At 41.8% G+C, this 26,517-nt stretch overlaps 1 protein-coding gene across 2 annotated transcripts in view; it reads left to right on the top strand.

Annotated features, from left to right (window-relative positions):
- Positions 1-26,517, top strand: part of LOC124713219 — a 181,640-nt gene that overhangs the window by 50,780 nt on the left and 104,343 nt on the right. For both annotated transcript variants that reach the window (XM_047242932.1, XM_047242931.1), the window contains exon 4: positions 19,568-19,657. In XM_047242932.1, coding sequence (XP_047098888.1) covers positions 19,568-19,657 — 90 coding nt within the window. The remainder of the gene's footprint in view (positions 1-19,567; positions 19,658-26,517) is intronic.

Raw genomic sequence — 26,517 nt, 5'->3', positions numbered from 1 at the left:
TATCCCTATGATTTTTTGCGTTTAGGGTTATCGTAATGAACCCATTTTTTGTCCCCATTCACAATGCGATGCAGAAATCCCTTCCGTTTTAGCCTCTGAAGCAACTTTTCACTAACACGCAAACACTGTTCAACATCTCTTTGTTTCAGCTCACACGGGATCCAAGTTTTTTCTTTCTAAATCATGCCCATAGCCTTGAGACTTTTGAAATGGCTTGCCGTGTCATTCCCACTAATTGTGCCAATTCTTCTTGAGTTTGACGCAAGTCTTCACTCAGCAATGTCTTCAATCCTAGATCTTTGAAAACATTGTCTCTTCCACCACTATGCCGGTCTACAACGTTAAAATCACCATTCTTGAAGCTTCCATACATATTTGAGAACATTCGATGAGACTCAGCCGCTGTTTTCTTCATATTGCAACAAAACAGTAACACCTCCCACAAATGATGAGAATATGTTCGTAAACTGACATTTTCAATCAAGAACAACTTTATGATGCAGACATAAATTGACTAATGTTTGAATGAAGTTATGTTGACAGAGGTCCAAGCTAACTGCCTGAAGTCTGCGATCTGTTTCTTTCGGCCGCTACTTACCGTTGTCGCCACCTATCGGCAAATGGTGGGAGCAAAGTTGTACACCTTGTAATATTATCATAACTGGATTTTTTCGTGCACTTTCATAGTACAGTTCAGAGCAGTTGAACTGTCAGACTCAAATCTATTTCTTTTACAGGCCCCCTGCTCTCTCTCTCTCTCTCTCTCTCTCTCTCTCTCTCTCTCTCTCTCTCTCTCTCTCTCTATCTATCTATCTGTTACACACACACACACACACACACACAAACACACACACATATTTATTTTTAACACCAATTCCCTACGTAAGGTCCAATATTCTCTATTCTCCATAGAAGAAAAATTCTGTCTTATGTTAATTCCTCTTTTGAAGATATTCTTGTGCTCCCCATTTTAATCATGCATATTACTACTACCAGAGGTAAAATGCTCCTATCAAAGCCCAAAAATGCGAATATGTTCCTCTTTAAAAGACAGACAGAAAAGTGGAGAACCAGCTGCCTAAATCCTCATTCTGCCTTCCTCACCAAAAATTTGGATGTGCAAACATATTTGTGCTCATTTAATACATTCAAAATCCTCTTACTCGCCCTCTCTTTGTAGTTACACCTTCTTACTCAGCATCTCTCTCTCACTGCCACTGTGTGCGTAATGTGTCTCTCCTGCTGTCTCCTTTTTCTGTCGTTCATTTACAGTATGTTTCACAGCGTCTGCCTCCTCCCTCACTAGCATTGTCTCCTTTCGTCTTTCTTTCTCGCTGCCACTGTCTCCATCATACCTCAATAGCCCAAAAACTAGGTTAGGTGTCAGAGTTTGCTGGTCTGGGAGGGTCCAAACATCATCACTCCCTACCCCCGCCCCCCCCCCCCCCGCCCCCTCATCCCCCCGTCCCTCACCGCTAAACCTATGTATGGTCTCCACTCAATTGTATTTTTCCTTCTTTTTTTTCCATTTCCTTTGCTCTCTCTCTCTCTCTCTCTCTCTCTCTCTCTCTCTCTCTCTCTCTCTCTCTCTCTCTCTCTCCCCCTCCCCCTCCCCCTCTCCCTCCCCTCCTCACTTCTGTCCCCCTCTCTCTCCCTCCCTCCCTCTCTCCTCTCTCCACTGGCACTGTCTCTTCCCTCTTCCATTGTCTCACATTCTCTGCTACTGTCTTTCAGCACAATAAAGTGTGAACGTGTTTGCATGCAAAAATGTTTTTGCTGAGGAAAATGAAATGAGGATTGAGGCAGCTGGTTCCTCTCTTTTCTGTAAGAGTTAAGAGTGTTTTAAAAGGAACATAATCACCATTTTTGTGCTCCTACAGGAGCATTTTTCTGCTGGTTCCCTTCCTTTCCCTGCTAGATCAGGGTTTGGTGCTTATATATTAATAGTTATGTAGGTTAGTAAAGTTTTTGCAGTTTATTTATATACTTTCATACATTTATTTAATTTTGTACATGTAGGCAACAAATGAGTAAACATAATATAACAAACAATGGAAAATACAAGCTGCAGTAACAACAATAATATGAAAAGGATTGACTGCTACTCACCAAATAGCGGAGATGTTGAGTTACAGGCAGGCAAGACAAAAAGACTACAAACACGTAAGCTTTCAGCCAGAATGCCTTCTTCTGAAAAACACACACACACACACACACACACACACACACACACACACACACACACACAAAAACAGCTCACACATGACCACTGTGTCTGGCTGGCCTCAGCAGCCAAAGACAGTGGTGACGTGTGTGTGAAATGTGTTTGTGTGTGTGTGTGTGTTGTGTGTGTTTGTGTGTATATTTCGGAAGAAGGCCTTGTATAGTAGTCTTTTTGTCATGCCTGTGCGCGAGTCAACATCTCTGCTATATGGTGAGTAGCAATCTATCCTTTTCATAATATACACGTAATATAAGGTTAACACGAAATTGTTTGCTTTACATTTTTTCTAGATACTTTACTCATTGATCACGTTTCACTGAAATCACCCACCTTATGATTTGTATCTTAAAAGAGTAAAAACGTTGTTAGAAACACATACTGAATTTGCAATCTTTTCTGTTTTACATTGAAAGTTCTTTTCAGGGATGTTAAGATTGTTTTTAGCCCATTTTATGTCACTACAGTACCGTTGTGGGCATACTTGTATAGGTGTAAAGTGCCCATTATACAGAGATTTCTGGTCATAAAGTTATATTGGTGAAAAAATGCTGACTAAAAACGTAGTTTGGTGACCACAGATCCTTGCAATGACCTTAGAACCCTTTCCACGTATTCACTACATCAGTTAATACTACATTCGTGCCTCACACTGGATATTGCGATACGTGCATGAGTATGGTAACTTTTTACCTCAGAATCTTGGTAATGGATTATGATATCGAAAAAAGTTTCAAGGTTCCTCATGAACATTATATTAAGAACATATGGTAAAAATTTGAACAATTTGCCAAGAATAGAAATGATGGAAATGGCCATCCATACAATTGGTACTTTTCGTATCCAAAAATCATGTTTTTTTTTTGGGTGTATTTTGATCACAGATACCGATTTTAGAAAATGGGAAAACGGTGTTTTTGAATGAAATTTGAGCCATTTGCTTTGCTGATATTCAGGTAATTGTGGCCCAAGCTGCAACCGTATCAAAAAACAGGTTTTGACATTTTCTGCAATAGTGTGGTAAATTTGAATCACTGGATCTCAATAACAGATCATGATATCGAAAAAAAGCTTTGAATTTTCCCAAGAATATCATCTGAAGAACATATGATAAAAATTTCAACGATTTGCCACGAGTAGAAATTATAGAAGTGGTCATCCTGATGATTGGTACTTTTGATATCCAAAAATCTTGTCCTCCATCCACCCTCCTCAAGAACAACCAATGAACAAATATGCATTTATATGCTGCATAAACTCCACTATAGATCACAACTATTTCTAAGGAACCAACCAATTTGCTCAATTTATCTGGGCTGGAGGAAGTGTTAATGTGTAAATTTTGCCCTGTACTGTAGGGTAGATGCTGTGTCGTCCGAACAAGACACAGCCATGGCAAAAGTGCCACAGGCACAAAGATGCAAGCTGGCTTCAGTGCCATAGAGATGTGCCACTTGCGCGAGTTCCACATTCGCCACAGGTGGCGCTGCAGATGAAGATATCGACTTTGCCTCGGCCTGTTGCCAGCTGAGTACAATGTGCCAATGACTGGACGATAACGGAGAAGACTATTTGGCAGATAGAAGAGCAGCTCTCCACCCACTTGGTTATAGATCATCGTCCAGGCCTTACTTAAACAGGGAACATCATTTAGTGATCTCTTAAAACTGAGCAGACATTTTTGTAAATTCATTTTGTGTTATATCAATGCAGTAGTCCAGACTTCATCATTTGACAAGTCACAAATATAAGTAAACCTTTTTAGCTGAATTGTGTGACTTTGTTACTAATTTGTTGGAGTGTTCTAGATTCTTCATTCTCCTATCCTGTTACCTGCCCCTGGGTCATACCTGTGTAATAGTGACAGGGAGAAATTGTCTTAGCGGTGTACTGCACCAGAAGCTGTTTCACAGAATCGCACACTTGGCCTACTGTAACAACAGTGGCAACTTGGCCTCCACACCAGTAGCAATGAGGCCTTTACTAAACTGGTGACAAGGGCTTACAAAAATAGCTACAATATCCCCATTCTTCTGACAAGTATACAAATGATTTGGTTGTCCAGAACACTTGACCTCTATCTCTACGATCAATAGAACCTGAGGTATGACCACCTGAAAAATCGCATTTTTGCACACAGAGTTTTGGAACATGCTGGAACCCTGCACTATCCTGCATGGACTGATTTCCTCAAATTATCTGACTATTGTTTACTTCATATAAAGGGCTGCATCTTGCATTCTCAGCCCCATGCCTTGTACTGCAGTCATAAATCTACTCCACTCTGTTCACACAATATGCATCTGACATGTTTAAATAATCATGTTGGTTACCTCATAACCAGTCTAGTATTGTGTGCATCAAGAATGCTCATGAAAGTATTTTATTTAAAAAAAAATGAAGAAAAAATTAGTAGTAGATTAGGGAAGAACCAGTTAGGTCATATTACAAGCAGTGGCAATTGAGAAGTAATTTTTGCAGTGAAGCTTATTATAGTCAGTGGTTACAGAAACCCAAGGAACATACATGACATTTGTAGATGGCTTTTAATCATGTGGAATGAAATAAAATGTTTCCCATTCTTAGACAGTGTTGTATCAACTGCAGGGATAGAAAGGTAATCCATTCTCTCAAAGCAAACAGTATTAGGCAGCATTCATGGAATGCTATGAGACCAACATCACGCAAGGTCTAAGGCTAGTTACTTGTTGTCTCCACTGCCATTGAATTTGTGAATTGAAGAAGCAACAAGTAATACAAAGCACTAACACATTGGTGTGAGCCAGCAGGGGCAGCAATGTAGTATTCTACCATGTGACATGTGCTGTTAATTGAAGGCAACATGACATCTTACAAAACACTTACATCCCTCCGTGCTTGATGTCTTCCCGAAGGCATTAGTATCTTCCAGTGGGGTAACTGTCCATGTCATATAGCCAAAACCGTGCTACCATGTTTTGAGGAGCATAATAGTGAACACATATAAATGTCTTGACCACCAGATTCACCTGATATGAACTTGATGGAACACATCTGGGGCACTATCAGGCGTCAGAACTGCACCCACTAACCACCTACCGAGCACTTTGTTGAAGCTATGCCACACAAATGACCATATTGCATTCCTAAGGTGGGCAAACACAGTATTAAGGACGTGGTGATGATGCTGTAGATCATCATTGTGTGTTAATGAACTAAAATATTTATCTGTGTAATGTAGGATTTGAGTTGAAACTTCCTGGCAGATTGAAATGGTATGCCGGACCAAGCCTCGAACTCAGGACATTTCCCTTTTGCTGGTGAATGCTCTACGAACTGAGCTATCCAAGCATGACTCACAATCAGTCATCACAGCTTTACTTCCACCAATATCTCATCTCCTACCTTCCGAACTTCACCAAAGTTCTCCTGCAAAACTTGCGGGACTAGCACTCCTGGAAGAAAAGATATTGTAGGATGTGGCTTAGCCACAGCCTGGAGGCTGTTTCCAGGAACATTTGGAAACATCCCCCAGGCTGTGGCTAAGCCATATCTTTGCAATATCCTTTCTTCTGGATATACTAGTCCCACATGTTTCACAGGAGAACTGTGAAGTTTGAAGGTAGGAGATGAGGTTCTGGTGAAAGTAAAGCTGTGTGGACGGGTCATGAGTCTTGCTTGGGTAGCTCAGTTGGTAGAGTACTTGCCCACAAAAAACAAAGATCCCAAGTTCGAGTCTCAGTCAAGCAACTAGTTATAATCTGCCAAGGAGTTTCATATCAGCACACACTCTGTTGCAGGGTGAAAAATTCATTCAGAATTTGAGTTGTGTGGTACATTGTTAAATACAGAAGTATCAAAAATTTGCTACCAAAATTAAAATATTAAAATAATTTACCATGATTTTAAGTTGTAAGAAAGATATGCTTCCCATTTGCTACTACTGGCAAGGTTCCTGCCTTGTGTCTGTATTAACTACAAAAATACAGACTTTTGTGCCAGAATAGAAAACTCCTTAGTGAACTATAGAAGAGGATGCAGAGTCTACATGTGAATTGTATTTATATTTTTTTCGTTGTTTACAAGTGTGAAAGTTCTGTCTTGACTTTTATGAGTATTGTGCATGATATTTTTGTCATAAATCATAAATGTATTTTTGTATATTTATGGCCTTGTGTCTTGTATCACACTTTCTGTGTATTAATTTGGATATTTATTGAAAATATCATTCACAACCCACACCTCAGTCTCCATATTATGAGCTGAGTGTAACTGATGTTCATACCCCCAGAGTAGAATTAGACTAACCAACTTTGGCAAACAAATTTATTATCCCACTCCCTCTGTGTACTCCTTTCTTTCCCAGGTTCCTTTTAGTTAGTGTGCTTGTTTTCTCTAATAGAGCAAAATGTTATAATATTTACTGTTATAAGTGAGCAGCCTTCTCTTTATATACAAATAAAAATGTTTATCAACCACACAAAGTCTGCAAGACACCGTGAATACAAAACATTTGTTAGCAAATTTGTTCATCTTTCTCACTTTGTCACTATTTGTTCACCATGTCATATCAAAATTTTTGAAATATGGTGCTTCATTTTTTCATAGGAACCCCTAATGTGCTCTCTCTGCAAAATTGTTTTGCAGTTCTGCATGTTACTTCGTGTAATTTGGCTCCTTCAAAAATTGAATACCCCACATGGAATAACTTTTTTGATGGTGTTTTCATTAACCTTCAAGTATCGTGCAACAAAAACAATGAAGTTTTTGTAGATTTAGCATTTCTTTATATTCTTCATAGTATTGTAGAAAGTGCTGCCTAATAACACAATTATGCAACCTGTTAATAGAATATTTACTGTGGGATCATCACTTTTTTTTTAGTAGGTAATGTAATCTCGCTCTTTGACATTGTATCCTTCCATCCAAAGATTAAAAAGTTGTACCTTAACCAACTTTTAACATTTTCAAACATACAGTATTGCTCTTTTCTCTGTTTTATTGTCAATAAATTTTGTGACATTTCTAGTATGTCACTTCGTGAGTTTGTGAAGACATTATCCATGATCTTTTTCAGGTTTTCTCCATGAGGTGGAAATGCACACTAATTGGAATTCACACTTGACTGTCTCAAAAGTAATGTGAACAAGTCAGCTCTCTGTACTGCTGGATTCACAATTTGTTTTCTTGAGTATTACTAAGAATTTGCAGAATTGCTATTAGTCCAGTGTATAATTGAACTTCGTGTGAAACAGTGCCGTTCAAGTGCTTACAGTGGTGTTAGAGTGCCCTCAGGGGCTCAGCATTCGTTTGCTGGTTACAGGCTTAGCAACCTCAGGGTTCCTGAGCTGGGGACTGGTAAGCACTGTCAGTCCTGCATCACCATAAGCTCTGGACAAGCTTCAGACACAAACAAAGAGCACGGCAGTGGAACATTGTGTGCCACAGGCAATGATGATCTTAGCTAGACTGCCAGGTTCATGAGGATTGTAAAAGCCTCCAAACAAAAAGCCTCAGTTTCAAGCTGTGCTGCCTGCTGATGAGATGCTTGACTGTTGAGGGTTAACAGTCATTAGCGGGCAATCTCTGGGGAGACTGCTGAACCTCAGTTGTATGAAAGCTGCCAGTCAGAATGTGTTTTTAATAGTTAAAATGACAGAGAGGATCTTTGAAAGGTTTTCCCTTTTTGTGTTCAGAAGGATTTAGAAGGCATTGCTGGCACTTTAAAATCTTTCAAATGGTTGTGCAATGGGATACTATTGGTAGAAACTTCTAGTTCCCAACAAATGAATCTAAAGCTAAATGCCTCGGACAGTATGCAATCACGAATGAGCTATACAACACCTTGAACCACAGCAAAGGTGTTGTGTCATGCAGAGATCTGGTAGATGTTCCCAAAAAGGAAATGAAAGCTGAGTGGTCCTAGAAAGGCTCTGTGCAAAATATAATGAAATGGGTGGATGGCTATCTGATCAAATCAGACTCTTTTTATAGTTACTTTCAACAGCACAAGGCCTCCACAGCAAGTCAAGGCAGGTTTCCTTTGCCTAAGTGTGTTGCCATATGCTCCCAACACAGTGCACTATTTTACATACCAGCATCTTGGGCATATTACTTTCAGTTGTAAGTGAGAAGCCATTTGTGACAAATGTGGTAAGGCTGCTGAAGAAGGAGTCAGTTTACCATCTCCTCCGAAATGTGTCAGTCACTCTGAGGATCATCCTATCTAGAGTAGGGACTGCAGTATCTTCCTTGAAGAATGTAAGATACAAGAGCTGAAAACAACAAGGCTTATCCTATATGGTGAGGCCAAACTCTATAAAGCCATGTGGCCATACATATCCACATCTTTCACTTCATTTCTATGCTTCTACACAGAGGTTGCAAGTGTCGGCACTAGTACTTGCATTTGTAAATACCTTTTTTACAGCTGCAGTTATTTTGGAGTCTACCCCCTTTCGAGAAGTCAGTTGCCAGCATTGCAGAGCTCCCAACACCTCTGAAGGCAGAGAATAGTAAACAGTCCAGCATTGCCTCTATCACTGCTGCAGTAGTTCCTGTCAACCATTCCCAACACTACCCCTCCCCCCCCCCCCCCTCTCATGGTAGGTGGCCCACAGCTTTTTTGTGGGTACATGTGTGGTGTGCATGCTTCCCCATATCCACTTCTTCCCATCCTAGCTCCTCCCTTTCTTCCTCAGTGTTTACTTTTATGGCGACCCAGCCATTCCCTCGGTTTAGCTATTCCTTTTTTGTTTTTGTGTCTCGTGTTTCCATTCACCTTTTTTATTTATTTATTTTTTTCCCCTGGTCTCGGGGTTTTACTTTGCTTTCTGAATTCTGTTTCGGTAGTGTGAGCCATTTGGGGAAGAACTCCCTCCCTGTCATCTCCAGCATGGGTTCCTCTGCCCCCTCAAACCCCCCTTCCTTCCATGCTGTAACCCCCCCCCCCCCCCCTACCTGCCCCACCCCTTGCTGGGTCGCCAGCACACATAGGAAGCCCATGTAGAGGGACTGTTATGTACCAATCTGACTGAGCCCCCTGTTAGCACAGGGATCACACTTCTGCTATCTGAGCAACTGAACTGTCAATGCCTCATGTATGCCTAAGAGAGGTTGCTTGTCTTTTTGGGACATTGGAACTCAAGGCATTGACCGCTGTACCAGGTGGCCCTTGCTGCGGCTGGATGGCACCCAACGGGTGAGTCCCTGATCAGCGTGGGTGGTACCAGTGTGGGCACTGTGCACATGAAACATGCTAAGCTCCTTATTTCTGGTTGCTCTCCCACAGCTGTCTCTTCAGACAGGAACAATTTTCTCTCTGCTCCTAGTTTCGCTTCCTCGGCCTTCCACCCCTTGGAGGAAGCACAGGCCCGCCGGCTTGGGGCAAAACCCTTTCCCCGGACTTTGTTTGACCCAGGACAGGCGGGGAGACTTCTCCTGCTATCAAACTGCTTTTTTTGGTAACACATATTGAAGGTAAGTTTGGTGAAGTTGACTCATTTAGTAAGATGATATCTGGTTCCCTACTGATTTAAACCTCTTCTGCCAGTCAATTAGCTTCCCCTTGTGCTTGTGATAACTTAAGAGACATCCCAGTATGCATTGTCCATCACCAGTCCTTAAATATGATCAAGCACACTATATTCCACAAGGACCTCCACCTTCAACCTTACAAGGAACTCCAGACTAATCTCGCACAGCAAGGTGTTCATTTCACCTGGCAAGTCCAAAGAGGTCCTAAGGACAGTCACGTTGATACTGTTGCATTCATCCTGGCTTTTGAGGGGGATACGCTTCCAAAAAAAGTCAAAATTATGGTTTACTGTTGTGACCTGAAACCCTTTATTCAGCATCCCATGTGCTGTTTTCAGTGTCACTGTTTTGATCACGTGTCTTCGCGATGTGAGGTGAACCTTGTTTGCAGTTACTGCATCTGTCCTCTCCATGTGGGGAGTCCTTGCACCCAACCAACCAAGTGTCTGACCTGTTTTGGCCCACATTCTCTTTGCTCATCAGATTGCCCAATCTATAAAAAAGGAAATGAAGATTCAGGAATTTAAAATTCTTGGCCATCTGTCCTGCTCTGAGGCTTGAGAGAAATTTTCCATTTCCGCCCAGTATCTTTAACATCTACCTTTGCTTCTGTTGTGTCCTTCGCTCCTCCTCATTACCTCCATCCTGTCTCTCTTCCCTCTCCCCCTCCCTGGCAGTACCTGTTCCCTATCCTCCCAGAACTGCTCCTTCTCCTCAACCGGAGCAGAAATCATTTTCTCTGGCACGCGTTTGGGATGGGACTCTCTGTAGGAATCCCCCCATCACCCTCTGAAGGAGAAGAAGAAGAAGATGATGATGATGCTGCGTAAGTCTTGAGACGAGGCCTCTCCCCCCCCCCCCCCCCCCCCCCTCTACCCCTCCCTTCATATTCCAGGGAATGTCACCTCCTCCCTCTCAATCAGCATCTGAACTCACATTCATGGATGTCTCTCCGTTCTTACTGATAGTGGGCACTGCTTCAGCACAGTGACTGATTATGGCTGTTCAAAATCCATCTGGCCTCTTGCACTACTGTCCACCAATGGATCTGTAAGAGGCCACTGTCGTCACCTTCTAGAGTTGCAGTCTCTTCTTTCTCTCTACTCTGAAGCTTGTGTTGTATTGCAGGAATCTCGTTTTAGGGATTCTCATTTGCCGACTCTGTGTGGTTTCCAAGCCTTCTTCCAGAAGCGGGTCAGCCCTTAGTGGGCCTCCAGTGGTGTCTGTTCGTCTGCATGGACATTGTTAGTTCCTGGGTTCCTCTTCAAATTGTGCTGGAAGCAGTGGCTGTTCATATCCATTTAGATTCTGCAGTAATAAGGTGCAATCTTTATGTACCCCTGGACTGGCCTCCTACACTTCTTGCTCTTCATGCCCTCCTTCGATGGCTGCCTCCCCCTTCCTTCTCCTGGGGGAGTTTAACACCCATAACCCTTAGTATGACCACTGACTGAGACAGGGTTGTTGAAGACCTGCTGGCAGGGCTTGATCTCTACCTCCTCAACTCTGGATTCCCCACATACTCTGACATGGCACTTGGCACTTTCTTGGCCATTGGTATTTGCATCTACAACCCTGGATCCCCCCCCTGCCCCATTCAGTTGGAAGTTCATGAGAATTGGTGCGGCAGCAATAATTTTCTGACTGTCTTATCTTTTCTCTGGCATCACTCACTTGGACTCCCTCCCACATGGGCCTTTACTAATCTTGGATTGTGGTTCTTGCTTTACTACGTAAACATCACTGTCCCGATATATTCTTTGGTATCAATAAGGAGTATAACATTAATTGAAGACATTGTATTCTAGGGCATTTCCTCTAATGAGGCTTACATGTCCACCTCTTCATCTTCATATGGTCCTTGCCATCTAAGCATGTTTTTCAGTCCCAAGTTGATGACACGCTGTCAGATCGTTTTGGGCAGAAGAATGGTGTTCCTTAGGGCAGCATTTTAAGTGTTACTCTCATTGCTGTAGCGATAAATAGTATCACTTCTCCAGTAAGGAGTCTTGTACAATTCTCCTTGTTTGTGGACAATTTTACAGTCTTCTGTTCCTCCTGCAGTATTGCAACAGTGACTTGTCAGTTGCAGCTTACAGTGCAGGGGTTAGAGGAGTAGGCCCTAAAGAAGTATTTGCATTTTTCTGCAGTTAAGTGTGTGTGCATCTTAATCATTCTTGTTGTATTTTTAATCTACCAATTTGCATATGAGGGACACTATTCTACATTTCATGATATTTTAACAACTCTGGAGCTATATTTACTGATGGGTCTAAACCGGGGGACTCCATTGATTGCTCTGTTCTTTTCCGTGGTCATGTCCTCAAGATCCAACTGCCTCAAGACTTTACTGTCTTCAGTGTGGAATTATACATGATCTTGTGGGCACTTGAGTGTATGAGACATATTTTGAGTGTGAAATTTCTTGTCTGTTTGTATCGCCTGAGTGCTCTTCACTCTCTCCAATGCTTGCACCCAGAAGATAAAGTAGTCCATAATATCCAGGTCATCCTCCCCTGACTACAAAGTCTGAGGAGGGAGGTTTCTTTCTGTTGGGTACCAGGGCATATGGGTATTGCAGGGAACGGAAGGATGGATGTAGCAGCCAAGGAGCTGTGTCAAGATCCCCAGTTCATTCATTGTGCCGTCCCCCCGCATGCTGTCACCTCACTGTTGAAATAGAGAGTCATGCATCGAGGATGAGTGGCTGGAAGTTATGGACAATAAACTGTGTGTCATAAAGACCACAACACGGCCGTGGAGTACCTCCTTACAGGCGTGCAGTCAGGGTGAGGTCGTCCTTACTTGTCTTCACATAGGCCATTGCCTCATGATGCATGGCTTCTTGCTGTAGTGGGAGGACACTCCAATGTGTGATGCTTGTGGTGTACAGATCACAGTGTGCCACATTTTACTAGACTGCGTTTTATTTTCAGATCATAGAGCAGCAGCTCATTTGCTGACAGATTTACCCTCTATTTTAGTTGAAAGTAAAATGAACACAGTCCAGTTTCTAAAATTTTTGAATTCTTCGACTTGTTTCTTAAAATTTTAGGCAGACTTTCGTAATGTGTTCGCAGGGTGGCTGGCTCATCCAAATTTTTCGCGTCAGGCAGCCACATAATCCTGTGCACCTATTTTAGTATCTTTTACTTAACAGTTTTAGAACACCTGAACAATTTTAACGCTATCTTCCATGATGTGAGCCAGCATGGTCGTGCAGATTATTTTGGGTGAGTGAGTGTATTTTTATCTCAGTTTGCTTTTTACCTCTTCTTGCATCTTGGCCGTTTTCACCACATTCATTTTTAATAATTTTATAAGGGTGCCGATAACCTCGTTGCTGAGCGCTCCTGATACACACACACACACACACACACACACACACACACACACACACACACACACACACACACACACACACACACACATATTTTCCAGTGAGATAAACAATAGTGAAAAGAGCAAACCTTAGCATAATAATAAATTGAATAAATTTCCCAGGTCCAAAACTTTTAGCCATCTCTGTCCTGATTTTTTATTTTGCTATACTTATTTATTCATTTATTTATTTTTGTTTTAAGTTCATTAATTTGTTTTATTGTGTACAGTTAGGCTAGGAAGTCTGTGAAGTGCTGCAAACCATAAGGGCCTAAAGCACACTGTTATCAGTTTTGAGATTATAGCGTGTATGCGTGCTCCTGACATAGATTGATCTTATGGTGAATCAGGTTTATCTATATCTGTAGCCCTACATCTATACCAATATTATGTTTCCTTCCATTATATACCAATATTATTTAATGTGTACATCATGTACATAGTAGTAGTATTAGTGATAGTAATAGTAGTAGTGCTTCATATTCAGAGATATAATTGACAGTTTTATCTGAACCACAAGCCACAGGCTGTACTTAATGAAAATGATAATCAGGACCATGTAGTGTTGAAATAGGTCATATTTGTGTATATGGTGCATTTAGTATTTGGTCTTTATGTTCCGATTCTAGTTTCTCATTAATTACCAATCTTACAATTGCCAATACTCGATATTGTTACTGGTATAGTCCGTATCAATTAAGCCAGGTTTGGAAAAAATCTTACCTTCATAGTCTCGGATGTTATTGAATTTAGCGTATTTAAAATGAATGACTAAGTGAGGGACATATATTTTTTTTTTTTTTTTTGCTTTCTCCAAAAAAATTTCTGCTCCGAGATATAGCCCTTCAAAGATGATACTCTGCATACCATTTTGAAGATGTGAATTTTGGAAAAAATTTTAAAATGCTGTATCTCTGGAACAGTTCTAGATATTTTGTTGCGTTTTTTTTATTTGAAAGATAATTGCTTTATGATTACAAAGAAATCCTCCATTTGGACTTAGTGTTCTAAACTTTTTTTTTTTTTTTAATTTATGGAATTCTTTTTTTCTTTTTTCTTCAAAACTGCCAATCCATAAAATTTTGATTTTTTTTTTTTTTTTTTTTCTGTTGATGATTACCATATAGTTCTACATTCCCTGAAAAGAAGAGCTTCCACTTTTAGATTGAACAATTTTTATAAACAGTTGAAATTTTTGCCATACATAAAACATGTTTTATTACCACATTATCCGATAACACGCTCATAAAAATCAAAACCTAGCCTTATTGTAACTTAATTTTAGTTTTGAAAGTTGAGCAAGAGACTCATTTTTCAAGCATTTTAAATGGTTCCAAAATGTATGTGAGAGGTCCAAAGAATTAAAGGTTTCAATTTTACAACTTCTGTGCACTCTCTTTTTTACTGAAAGTAGCCAATCAATGAACTAAAAATGTGTTCCACTGCTTCAGTATTTTCCTGTGATAGAGTATGATGCCTTTCTGTTGAACCAATAGGAACTGGAGCTCTTACAGTCTTTGAAACACTGTGAACAGGAAATGAGCACTGATGGCATTGTTGCTGTCCTGTAGCTGCAAACCTATATCCTGTAGCTGGTCCATGTGGTAGCATAAAGTTCACTACAATTTCATTTAATCATAACTAGTGTCTATAATCTCTGTAATCCACTAGTCACAGTCGTACATACACGCCACAAACACCCTCTTCTCAGATTGTGAATCTTAATGTTATCCTGCTGTTTCTGAGGTGTTCGCTGAACGAACGAAATTTCTTCTTTTTTGCGCTTTAAAGTACGTGCAGTATGAGTTTGCCCGCCACTTTGAGTCCAGAAATGTGTCTTCTAAATTCCTTTTACAGGAGTAGTTTGTTTGGACCATTCTTCTTTCTTCTGTTCATGGAATTCTTTGCTTTCCTCTTTGGACAAGAGAATGAGGGTAGTGGGTGTGTAAGATTTCACGACCCTCGTAATATCCTAAGCATTCTGAATCGCGGCTGTATTTGGTCGAGAAAGATTATGTTTTGTAGCATGGTGCTTCAGCAGGCTTCCTACACCATTACAAGGCCCTTCCCGTGAGCAGTAGCACTGTATACCCTGTCAGTTGGCACAAGTGACTTAACTCAGTTCAAACAGCTAGTAACAATTTTTAAAATGACTAGGAGCACCATCAGAAATGATGATGATCTCCTCTGCCCCTGTTTGCAGTTGAAGAATTTTGCACATTGCTAGCAAAGGATGTGCGGAGTCATGTTCTGTGTCATCACTTATAACTGCAACACTTTTGGTCTTGTTTTGAAAATGTGTCACTCCTGTAAAAATTGAAATCTGGTCATTACTCCAGTGATATCCTTGTACTTCTTGTGGGAGAATTACAGACCAGTTCTCAGTAAAATCACAGTGAAGTACTAAATATAGTTCTTCACCCTGCACACACCCTTTCACTTCTGCAATGTGTTGTTGCTGCAATTTCTTCAGACGCTGGTCTGTTACTGCGTTCACTGACCATTTACCAAGTTCATCAATGAAACTGTCAAAGGCAACAGTTTTCTTAAATAGTTCATTTTGCTCCCATGTCGCATATGTAATTTCTGCAGAGTTATCTGCTACGTCTTCCAGGCCAAGTGTTTGTATAGACTGTCCTCCCTTTCCATGGAAGTCACCACATTCTTGAAACCAAAAAATCTCTCACTTTGCGTTACAGACTACTAATGACTTCACACGCCCAGCCAAGGGGTGTCATATGTCACGTGCTCCAGTAAGTTCTTCAAAGTTACCACACAAAGTTCAAAATTCGTGCAGTACACACGTAAACAGACATCTCTAGGTGGGTGTGGAACTACCCTTAGGTGATAGTGCATAAAATTTTGATCTTTCAGTATGTGAAGTTTTATTGTTGCTCTTATAAATTACAAAAGTTTCTTTAATGCTGCGAGTCATGTACTTCTTCCCTTTCATAACTTTTTGACCTTGAACTGTTGCAGTTATAGTGCCTTTTTGGTTGTCACTCTGGCAAGAACAATCCCATTTATCTTCCAGATAAAATGACTACACTATTTGAACATGAGCTGCTTCTATAGGATGACCGTAATAGGGGTTTGGTCTTCCAAAGACTGCTTTTACAGACCTCACATTTCTTGATTTGTCTACCATGTACTTTGATACTGATGGAACATGGTTATATTAGTTCAAACTTGCACCTTTTCACTAGACACAATATTCAACAGCTGATTTGATATTTGTGAAAAAATCCTGGCAAGAGGTGCAAGAGTGCTTTGGTTCATTTTCTACTTAAGATCTAATTTCTACTTTGAAGAGTGTGGTCAGTTTTGCTGTAGTTTATTCATCCATGGCTTTAGTAATTTTTCTGCACTTTCTTGATGCGTAGAGCTTATGACTTGACTTCACTGACCACAGTTTCTTAACAGGACTCACACCTACCTCTATCGTTGACTGATTCAGGGTATTTAATTCTTCCTCTATTGATGCAAAATCTGCATCATGTGCACCATGGGAGGCATCACCTTGTTCAGATACTATCATTGTTGTTATTCTGTCGAAACATTTAGAACACAAAAAGCCATCACTAGAAATGTCTTCACCTTGAAACAGAGTCTTCAAATGCGAACACTTATTCTCAAGCTGAACAAAGTCTGTTTTTTTTTTTTTTTTTTTTTTTTTGTCTTACATAACACTCTTCTGTGGATATGCAAAGGTCAGCCAGTCAGAAGACATTTGAAATAGTCCTTTTCATAAAACACACGGCAACTGTGTCAACTGGCAAACTCCTCACCGAAACACAGAACTCACTGAATGGTCTCAGATTTCTTAGAAGCCTCTTCAGTAAACAAATTAGCACTGAACAACTACAATACAGAAACCTGCAATGAACAACCACTACAAAGAAACTGACAGGAAACTACAACAAAGTGTAAGGAATATCTGCAACAATGAAAGTCAAAAGAAATAATTGCAGCAAAGAAAGTGATAAGAAATAACTGCAGCAAAGACAATAGAAATAGTGGAAGCACTCCTTTACAGACAATATAGCACTACATGGTACTAATCATTTTAATCTAACTTTTCTGGATTGGCATTTTTGAGGAAAAAAATTCTGTAAATTACAAAAAAAAAATCAGAAGGTGACAGTAAAAGAACTTTGACAGATATGTTCTAATGGAGGATACCATTGTAATCATAAAGCAATTACATTTCAAATTAAAAAAAACTCTAACAAAATATCTAGAACTTTTACAGACATACAGCATTTAAATTTTTTTTCTGAATTTTTCATCTTCAAAATGATGTTAGCAGTGTCATTTTTGGAGGCCTGTATCTTGGGGCAGGAATTTTTTTGGGGAAAACAAAAAAAAATACATGTTTCTTACTTACTCCTGAATTTTAACATGTGCTAAATTCAATAACATTTGAAACTGCAAAGGTAACCCTCCTGCCTGAAGTGATACGGATTATGCCTACTAGTCTGTGTATAGAAATTTTGTGAATTAACACTAATAACAAATAAAATCCTAGATATTAATTAATACTTCATAACATAAAGTGGTTACATTACTATTCGTAGGAAATATAGTATGTTGAGACTTGCTTAAAAACAGTTCAGACCTCTGAATCAGGTGGTTTAACTACAAAAACTTGTGTAATTTGTGAGTCATTATGGTGCTTCATATATTTTTTTTAAACCTTTTTACTAAAAAGATGACACACCCATTAGTGCAGGTTAGGGTTTATTTATAAAGTGTATGTGTTAGGGTTCACTAGTACACAGGAAGCCCCCTTGCCTCATTGGTAACAACAGCTCCTGTCAGATGATCAAAGTTAATGCTGTTGGGTTTGGCTAGCATTTGAATGGGTGACCATCTGGGGTTGCCAAGTGCTGTTGGCAAGTCAGGTGCACTAAACCCTTGTGAGTCCAACTGAGGAGTTATTTGATTGAAAAGTAGTGAGTCTGGTCACGAAAACTGACAGTGGCTGGCAGGGTGGTATACTAACCACATGCTTCTCTATATCCATATCCAGTGACGCCTATTTGTTGAGGATGACATGGCAATCGGTTGGCACCAATGGGCCTTCCGAGGCCTGTTAGGACAGGCACAGGACTGTGGTTGATAGATGAACTGCGTTCTTGTCTTATCTATATAACGTTGTGTACTTTGTTATTGGTTTCTGTGCATACTAAAATAGAAATTTAAGTGATTAATTAAAGTAGCTGGAAAACAATAATTGAAAAATCATTGACAATAACAGACCAGGAGCTCAGTACTTCTTTGTGTGACTGCTTGAAACAATTTTTGTGTCTCAAAAGATATAAATACAAAACACACTTTTTACAACGGTTTTTGGTTTTTGTGTTACATGATGTTAACCTAAGCATTCATAGGGAAATTAATGATCAGTGAAAAGGAAATGATCATAACCATCTGATCTCTTCTCATTGCAAGGAACAAGGGCGGGAGGATTGCAATATTTGAATCTTTCAAATGCCTCAGACTCAGGTTCTGTCCTGAATATCTTTCTGTGGAATTTTGTGCCATTTTTCGGGTATTCTGTATTCCATCCAGCCGCTCACTCAAACCAAGTTGAGGAACTGGAGAATGTTCATAAAAGTCCATTTCCTGGCCCAAAACCATCTTTGGTAACACTCCATTTGTTGATCCCAGAGGTCCACCACCCCTCCTCCTCCACCCCCATTGACTGGTTATATCTGCGTACAACAGAGATACATGGAATGAATGTGTTACCACTAATCCAGCTTCTGTTCTGGGTGAATTCAACAGTCTTTTAATCGCCTTGAACAGTCTATGCTGATTCTCCTCTTCTTAATTTTGTATTATCATGGGAATTTACTCCTATCCTGGTTGTTATATTTGATCCTGTTCCATGATATCCCATGTCAACAGATTTCTCCAACAAGGATATTGTAGTGAAATATCTGTCAAAATACAAGTAGCTTCCACAAGGAATGATCTGTAATATCCAAAGAACCACAGAAGGACCAAGTCCCAGCCCTGCATCATCCAGGTTTCTTGAAGCACCGTGGTATATTTTGAAGTCCATTACCTGATTACAAAACTTTTCAAACCTATGGACTAAGGCTTACTTTTGAAAAACTGTTTTAAGTGACACTCTCAAAACAGTAATTATGTTTTCACCGATGGGGAAGTGAAAGCAAATTCAGAAAATAATTATGCAAAGTGACCTGCACATTTGTGCAAATCTGGTTTAAAAGGATTAGAGGGCTGCATCTAGCTTAAAGGTTAATTGCTAGTATTACAAGTAATGGCACAGTGTTGTCGAGTGCACTGATAACACCGTGATCTATGCTTCCATGCCATTTTGTGCACAGTATTTTTGCTAAGGATTACATTTTGTCCCTGTTGCATGGGTAACAATTAGTTTAAACATCTTGATTAATTATCCATGTTTTCTTCTCACAGATGCCTCAGAAATTCAAACCAAAATAATTCAGTTAATAAGGTAAAGGAAACCCGAGGTTCAGAGCTTTTGCCACAGAAAAGGAAATGGAGGTAAGAAAAACTACAGGCAAGTTAATGAATAAAATTAGATTCCATCTTTTGAGGTTGCAATCTGAGTTAGTCAACACAAACAAAATTCCATAACAAAATTTTTCTATAAGAGAACACTATAGAATGATTTAAACATAAGTATATTTCCTTACAGTATATACAATATTAAGCATGTATAACTTTGCATCTTTGAATTTCTTTCAAATATCTCTGTTCCACTAGTACTAGATTACAGTATTCACTAGTAATCAGAGTAGCAACATTGATTTGTATCCCTGCAAGTCTTTTAGTGAGACCCTAGAGTAATCTGACACATGGTCCAGTCACAATTGCAGATGCAATGTGAATTCAGTGTCATCTGGTGGTGTGCAACCCTCAGTAGCAGTGGCAGCCAGTTCAAATGTCTCTTCTGTGGACATGAGAACATTATAACCGAGTTTTGTGTGTGTGTGTATGTGTGTGTGTGTGGGGGGGGGGGGGGGGGGCATTATTGTCCCATAGTTTTAGTTCGGGCAACAGCATGGGAGAGGTCTGTGCCATGATTGCTGATGGAGTTGGCTGTTTTGTAATGGCAGATCACACCAACTGACCTGCATCCCCACATTTGCCTTGCAAACCACCAGGAACATTTGCCAAAGAACTGAAGGGAGCACATCCCTCCAACGTCATAAATGGGTTCATTGACACTGCTGTGGATGCCAAATGCTATATGGCTGATGCAGACTTGATGTCCGTGGCTGACCTCACTGTGAATAGCAACAGATGCCGAGGCAGTGGCTGCATAGATGGACAGGGGTCAATCTCCAAGGCAGAGTCATCTGATGACGCATGCACATGAAAGTCAGGCACTTGCAAAGTGTTCCTGGGCAGCAGTGTGGGCGTTTTTTGTTAATTGTGTGGAACGTCATTGTGATGTTGGCATCTAAAGTAGGCTGTGAAGGGTTAAATATATGCAGCTAATGTGGTAACAATGACCATATAATAAATCTGCCAGCAAAGTGTTACGAAAAGGCAGAGCACGATAGGTGATGAGAAACAATAACAAAGCATTTTCCCTTGAATGCGGGGCATCAAGTTTGGACATATGAGCCTTGAAAATGTGAATGAAATGTCTGGCTTCACCATTTAATTGAGGAGAGAACAGTGTTATTCGCATATGAAGAATCCCATTTTGTTGACGTAACTGTTAAAATTCCAATGAAAGAATCTGTCGTCCATTGTCCAAAACAATTGTTCCTGGCAAACCTTCTAGACAAAAGACAGAAGCTCTTTCTCCACTAGTGCTAGTGTCAAATTCATGGAAATGACAAATAGATACATGCTGTATGCATCAATGATGGCCACCCACTGTGTGTTCCAGAAAAGGCCTTCAAAATCATATACTATATGCATCAGTGATAATCAGCCACCATGTTTTCCAGAAAGGAATAGCAAAATCTCTGGGGTTGCATTGCCAAGGACCGTTAGATCGAGACCACTTGAAAAATTCCTGGTGCAGTGCTGCCGGTTATCTGTGCAAGCATAGCAGTGGGCCACCATATGTTCTAGCTGATTGTCAAGCCCGGGCTACGTACAGTGCTCTTGTGCCAACTGCTTAGTTCTAGTGATTCCCCAAAGTCTTCTGGATATCAGTTCCAAAACATGTTGCTGCAGTGATGCGGGAATTGTGACTCACATTTGTTCAAGAGGAGCATGCAATAAAATTATACCATTCTGAAGAGGAAGGTTGTGTTGCACATAATGTTTGCGTACTACAGCATCTGAAATTGATTTTGGATTATGAAGCCAACCCATTCGAATGTTAATACTTGATTGGTTGTACTGACTGATACTGTTCAGCAACTTGTGCGATCCACTGAAAGTCAGCGGAAAAGCTTCGGTAGATCACTTGTTACAGCGGTAGACCACTGAATTACATGAGTTGATGTCCATAGATCGCTGGTTCGAATCTAATATGAAAGAACATTTTAACTTGTTTGTAAAACGACTAAAACTCATCTCATATGATAACTAAATCACAATCACAGAACTTCACCACACCGATCAGAAACATAATATTATTGTATTTTCCTTGCTGTTTATATGTGCTTACATTTGCAATCACTATTCACGCACTTTATGTTCAAAAAGCTATTTTCTATCTAATGTGACCACACACTTTTTACTTTATGAGAAGCAATGTTTTTATCTTTGTACTGACCAGCTAGGATTCTTATTGTTTAAACTTTTGTAGTTTCTTCAACTTAAATAAAAATGAACTAAGTCTGCTTCAGACTACAACGTTAGTTTACTCTCACAAACATCACAGCTCTTACGCCTGTGTCACCTGCGTGTTGTACACGTTATATATCTCTCCATATAACCTCATCATCCTACACCTCATTGTACTTTAGGCATATGGCGATATCTTCACTACTTAGCAGTGCTTTCCAAAAGCAAAGTAAATGTGTTTGTGCTCCATTGTCCAGTTCTCAGACTAACACTAATGTGAAGCTATATACAGGGTGTTACAAAAAGGTACGGCCAAACTTTCAGGAAACATTCCTCACACACAGACAAAGAAAAAATGTTATGTGGACATGTGCCCGGAAACGCTTAATTTCCATGTTAGAGCTCATTTTAGTTTTGTCAGTATGTTCTTACACCTACGCTCAATGGAGCACGTTGTCATGATTTCATACGGGATACTCTTCCTGTGCTGCTAGAACATGTGCCTTTACAAGTGCGACACAACATGTGGTTCATGCACGATGGAGCTCCTGGACATTTCAGTCGAAGTGTTCGTACGCTTCTCAACAACAGATTCGGTGACCGATGGATTGGTAGAGGCGGATCAATTCCATGGCCTTCACGCTCTCCTGACCTCAACCCTCTTGACTTTCATTTATGGGGGCATTTGAAAGCTCTTGTCTACGCAACCCCGGTACCAAATGTAGAGACTCTTCGTGCTCGTATTGTGGACGGCTGTGATACAATAAGCCATTCTCCAGGGCTGCATCAGCGCATCAGGGATTCCATGCGATGGAGGGTGGATGCATGTATCCTCGCTAACGGAGGACATTTTGAACATTTCCTGTACCAAAGTGTTTGAAGTCACGCTGGTATGTTCTGTTGCTGTGTGTTTCCATTCCATGATTAATGTGATTTGAAGAGAAGTAATAAAATGAGCTCTAAAATGGAAAGTAAGCGTTTCCGGACACATGTCCCTATAACATATTTTCTTTCTTTGTGTGTGAGGAATGTTTCCTGAAAGTTTGGCCGTACCTTTTTGTAACACCCTGCATAATACATCCCATAATTGAAACAACAGCTGCAATCAGTTGTTGCTAACGCTATTTTTGTATTTAATGTAAAACTTTTAAAAATGTATAACCCTTCCAGGATTCAAACACTTCACCTCTTTCTCTGCAGTCAGATGCATTATCCATTGTGCCACAGAATGCCTGCTAGAAATAGGCTCTCTGCTGGGTGTCTTCGACGGAGGAAATCAGTACAAAGTTTTGCCAAGAATAATTTTATTGTGCTTTAGGTCGCAGCTCATGACTGATAGTTGACAATCTTAGTTTTAATATATGGACCCATTTGCAAAAATTCGACAATTCCTTAGTTTCGAGCAAGTTTAATAATGTTGCCAGGAGCAGGGAAAAGAATGTCCGTCATCACACATACCGTCACTTGAAATGGGTGGAGCATAAATGCATCGATTTTTGCAAGACTTCCACTATCAGTGTTCACAAAATTCCTTTTAGTTGTTACTTAAAAGTTGTAACTGAGCTTTCCATCACTTAATAGCTAAACTGTTTGCAGAAAAGTAGGTAAAAACCTCATAACTTCAGCTAATCCTGTTATAACGCACATATAGCTTCGTCTTACTCCTATCCTGTAACGTCATGAGAGCATCAGCCAACAACAGAGCATTTTCAATCACGTGACCAGATCTTTATATTTAATGATTTTTAAGCTTTAATTGCACAAAAATAACATATTTTGTGAGAACATTGACTGTAAATGCTATTTAAATATTGTAATCAATCAGAATAACAACAACCTGTGTAGTAACACTGTTCACGTTTTACGTCGCACTTCACTTAGCGTAGACTGGGACTGTGTCCTAGGCATGCCCGATGTGAACTGACTGGGCACGGCCCGTGCTGCCTGAGTTGTTGTTGTTGTTGTTGTTGCGCTGGCAGAGGTCGCGACCGAATTCTCGCGTGCCCTCTGGTGGACGGGACTCTACTTGCGGCAACTACCATCCGTGACGCGCCGTGCCGATGTGCGCCTCCCGCGATCTTTCTGGTGGCTACTGCACTCCTCCTTTGGGGGGTTAAGCCACTGTGATCCACTGCATCGGAAGGTGGAGCGTCGTGCAGGAGCGATGACCTCCACGTCCATCGGAAGGCTGGAGTCGAGGGGATCTGCCAACCCTCGAGCCAGAACCTTCGAATACGGCTGGAAGTGACCCACACGAAGAGGCCCCCGTCGTCCCACCACTGGAGCCCGGGACAGAACAGGAGACAGGCCGTCGAACTCCGGATCCTGGTCCACCCCGGGAGGGGCAAGACCCAGTGGCGGGGACGATGGGGAAGGGACAACCACAGGGGAACCAGCCTCCTGACAAACCGGGCCTGCGAGGGAGGCTGGCTCTCGCTGGGGCATCGCTAACGATGGCGATGCCGGTGCTGGAACCACTGGAGGCTGCCAAGGCTGAGAGCCATCGCAGTGCGGTGGAATCGCTGGGGGGAGGGGTGGTAGTGTCCCCGGAGAAACCAACACAGGTGTCGGCAATGGGGAGGCCGGTGCCCGAGGGGTCGGATGGTGGGTGCCCAAACGTGGACGTAGCTGATTTTGGTGACGACGTATCTCCCAGTCCCCCGTCTGGAAGGTATAGAGGCGGCGGCCATTTCGGCGCAGGACCACTGCCGGTATCCAACATGGATTGCGACCAAACCGACGTGCCCAGACCGACATACCCAGTGGAAAGCCGGGTACTCCGTTTTGTGAAGACTGGCGAGGTCCGGGCCGGAGGAGGTGCAGCAGAGTCCTAGGTAGGCGCCCGTGGAGGAGCTCTGCGGGGCTGCGTTCTCCAATTGGTGTGGTCCGGTATGCCGTCAGGAAAAACGTCAACGCCTTCTCCGCAGGAAATTTGTGCACATTCTTTTTCATCTGCGTCTTAAATGTGCGTACCATGCGCTCGGCTTCCCCATTCGATTGTGGATGAAAGGGGGGAGAGCAAACGTGCCGAATACCAAAGCGCCTACAAAAATCCTGGAAGGTCTGTGAAATAAACTGAGTTCCATTGTCTGAGACCAGGGTGACTTGCAGGCCTTCCACAGAAAAGATTTTTGCTAGTGCCTGGATTGCAACTTCTTAAGTGGTTGAGGAGCAGCGAACCACATATGGAAATCGGGAATAAGCATCAATGATAATGAACCAAAAGCCATTGAGAAACGGGCCGGCAAAATCGATGTGAACACATTCCCATGCCTGTGTTGCAGGCGGCCATGAAGAGAACGCTGACCTGGGAGATGCCTGTTGGCTCGCACACTGGGAACAGGCGGCCACCAAGTGCTCAATCTCTCTGTCAATACCGGGCCAGTACACATGTCTGCGAGCCAAGGTTTTAGTACAGGAAACACCCCAGTGCCCCTCACGTAATAACGTGAGGACTTCCCTTTGCAAACTTGCAGGAACAACCACGCGAGGCGCTGTATCATCAGTAGCCAGAAGGAGAGCTCCTTCCAAGACGGAGAGGCGGTCTCGTAGAACAAAATAATTACGAAGAGGGTCCGAGGCCCGGCCTGGAGGTCGGGATGACCACCCCTGCTGAATGAGGCGAACTACTTGCCGGAGAACCGGGTCAGCTGCCGTTTCCCTGGTATCTCTAGAACTAGTGATCGGGAAGCCATCAACCGCTTGGCGGGACGCCACATCCAAATGAAAACACATAATCTCCTCTCAATCGAACGTAGGATCTGGGCCCACCGGAAGACAGGAAAGAGCGTCTGCGTTGGCATGCTGTCTGGCAGGGCGAAAATGAATGTCATAATGGTACTTAGAGAGGAACAAGGCCCAGCGCTGTAGTCTGTGGGCCGCCCTATCCAGAATCTGAGAGGCGGGACCAAATAACGATATTAACGGCTTGTGGTCAGAGATTAACTGAAACTTCGTGCCATACAAGAAAGGGTGAAATTTGGTAACAGCGTAGACAATGGACAAAGCCTCTTTTTCCCACCTGGGAGTAATGGGCCTGTGCGGGACTAAGAGTTTTAGATGCAAACGCCAGTGGCTGCTCGGAGCCATCCGTGTTGCGATAGGCCAGGACCGCCCCCTCCCCATACTGCGAAGCATCTGTAGCCAGGACCAATGGCTTATTGGGGACAAATGTAGCCAAACAAGGCGCTGATGTGAGGAGGCCCTTCAACGAGGGGAACGCTCGCTCACATGCAGTCGACCAATCAAAAGGAACACCCTTGCACAGAAGGCAGTACAGGGGGCGGGCGACGGTGGAAGCCCTGGGAATGATCCGGTGGTAATAGGCAATGTTGCCTAAAAAAGCTTGTAACTCCTTCAGCGAAGCGGACCGCGGAAGGTTGACGATACCTTGGACCAAACTTCCTAGTGGCTGGACGCCGTGCCGAGAGATTGTGTAGCCCACATACTCAATGGACGGTTGGTAGAAGTTTGACTTACGCAGGTTGCAACGCAAGCCCACGGACCTGAATTTGAGAAAGAGGGTGCGGAGGTTGTGCAAGTGTTCCTTCGTGCTGCGGCCCATGAAAATTATGTCGTCCAGGTAATTAATACAATGAGGGATTGTCGACGTGACGTGCTCAAGATAACACTGGAATATCGCCGGGGCA

Source organism: Schistocerca piceifrons, chromosome 1 (genome assembly GCF_021461385.2).
Source record: "Schistocerca piceifrons isolate TAMUIC-IGC-003096 chromosome 1, iqSchPice1.1, whole genome shotgun sequence".
Taxonomy (NCBI): Eukaryota; Metazoa; Arthropoda; class Insecta; order Orthoptera; family Acrididae; genus Schistocerca; species Schistocerca piceifrons.
The sequence above is the reverse complement of the archived record's forward strand: the minus strand, read 5'-3'. Positions and strand labels throughout refer to the sequence as shown.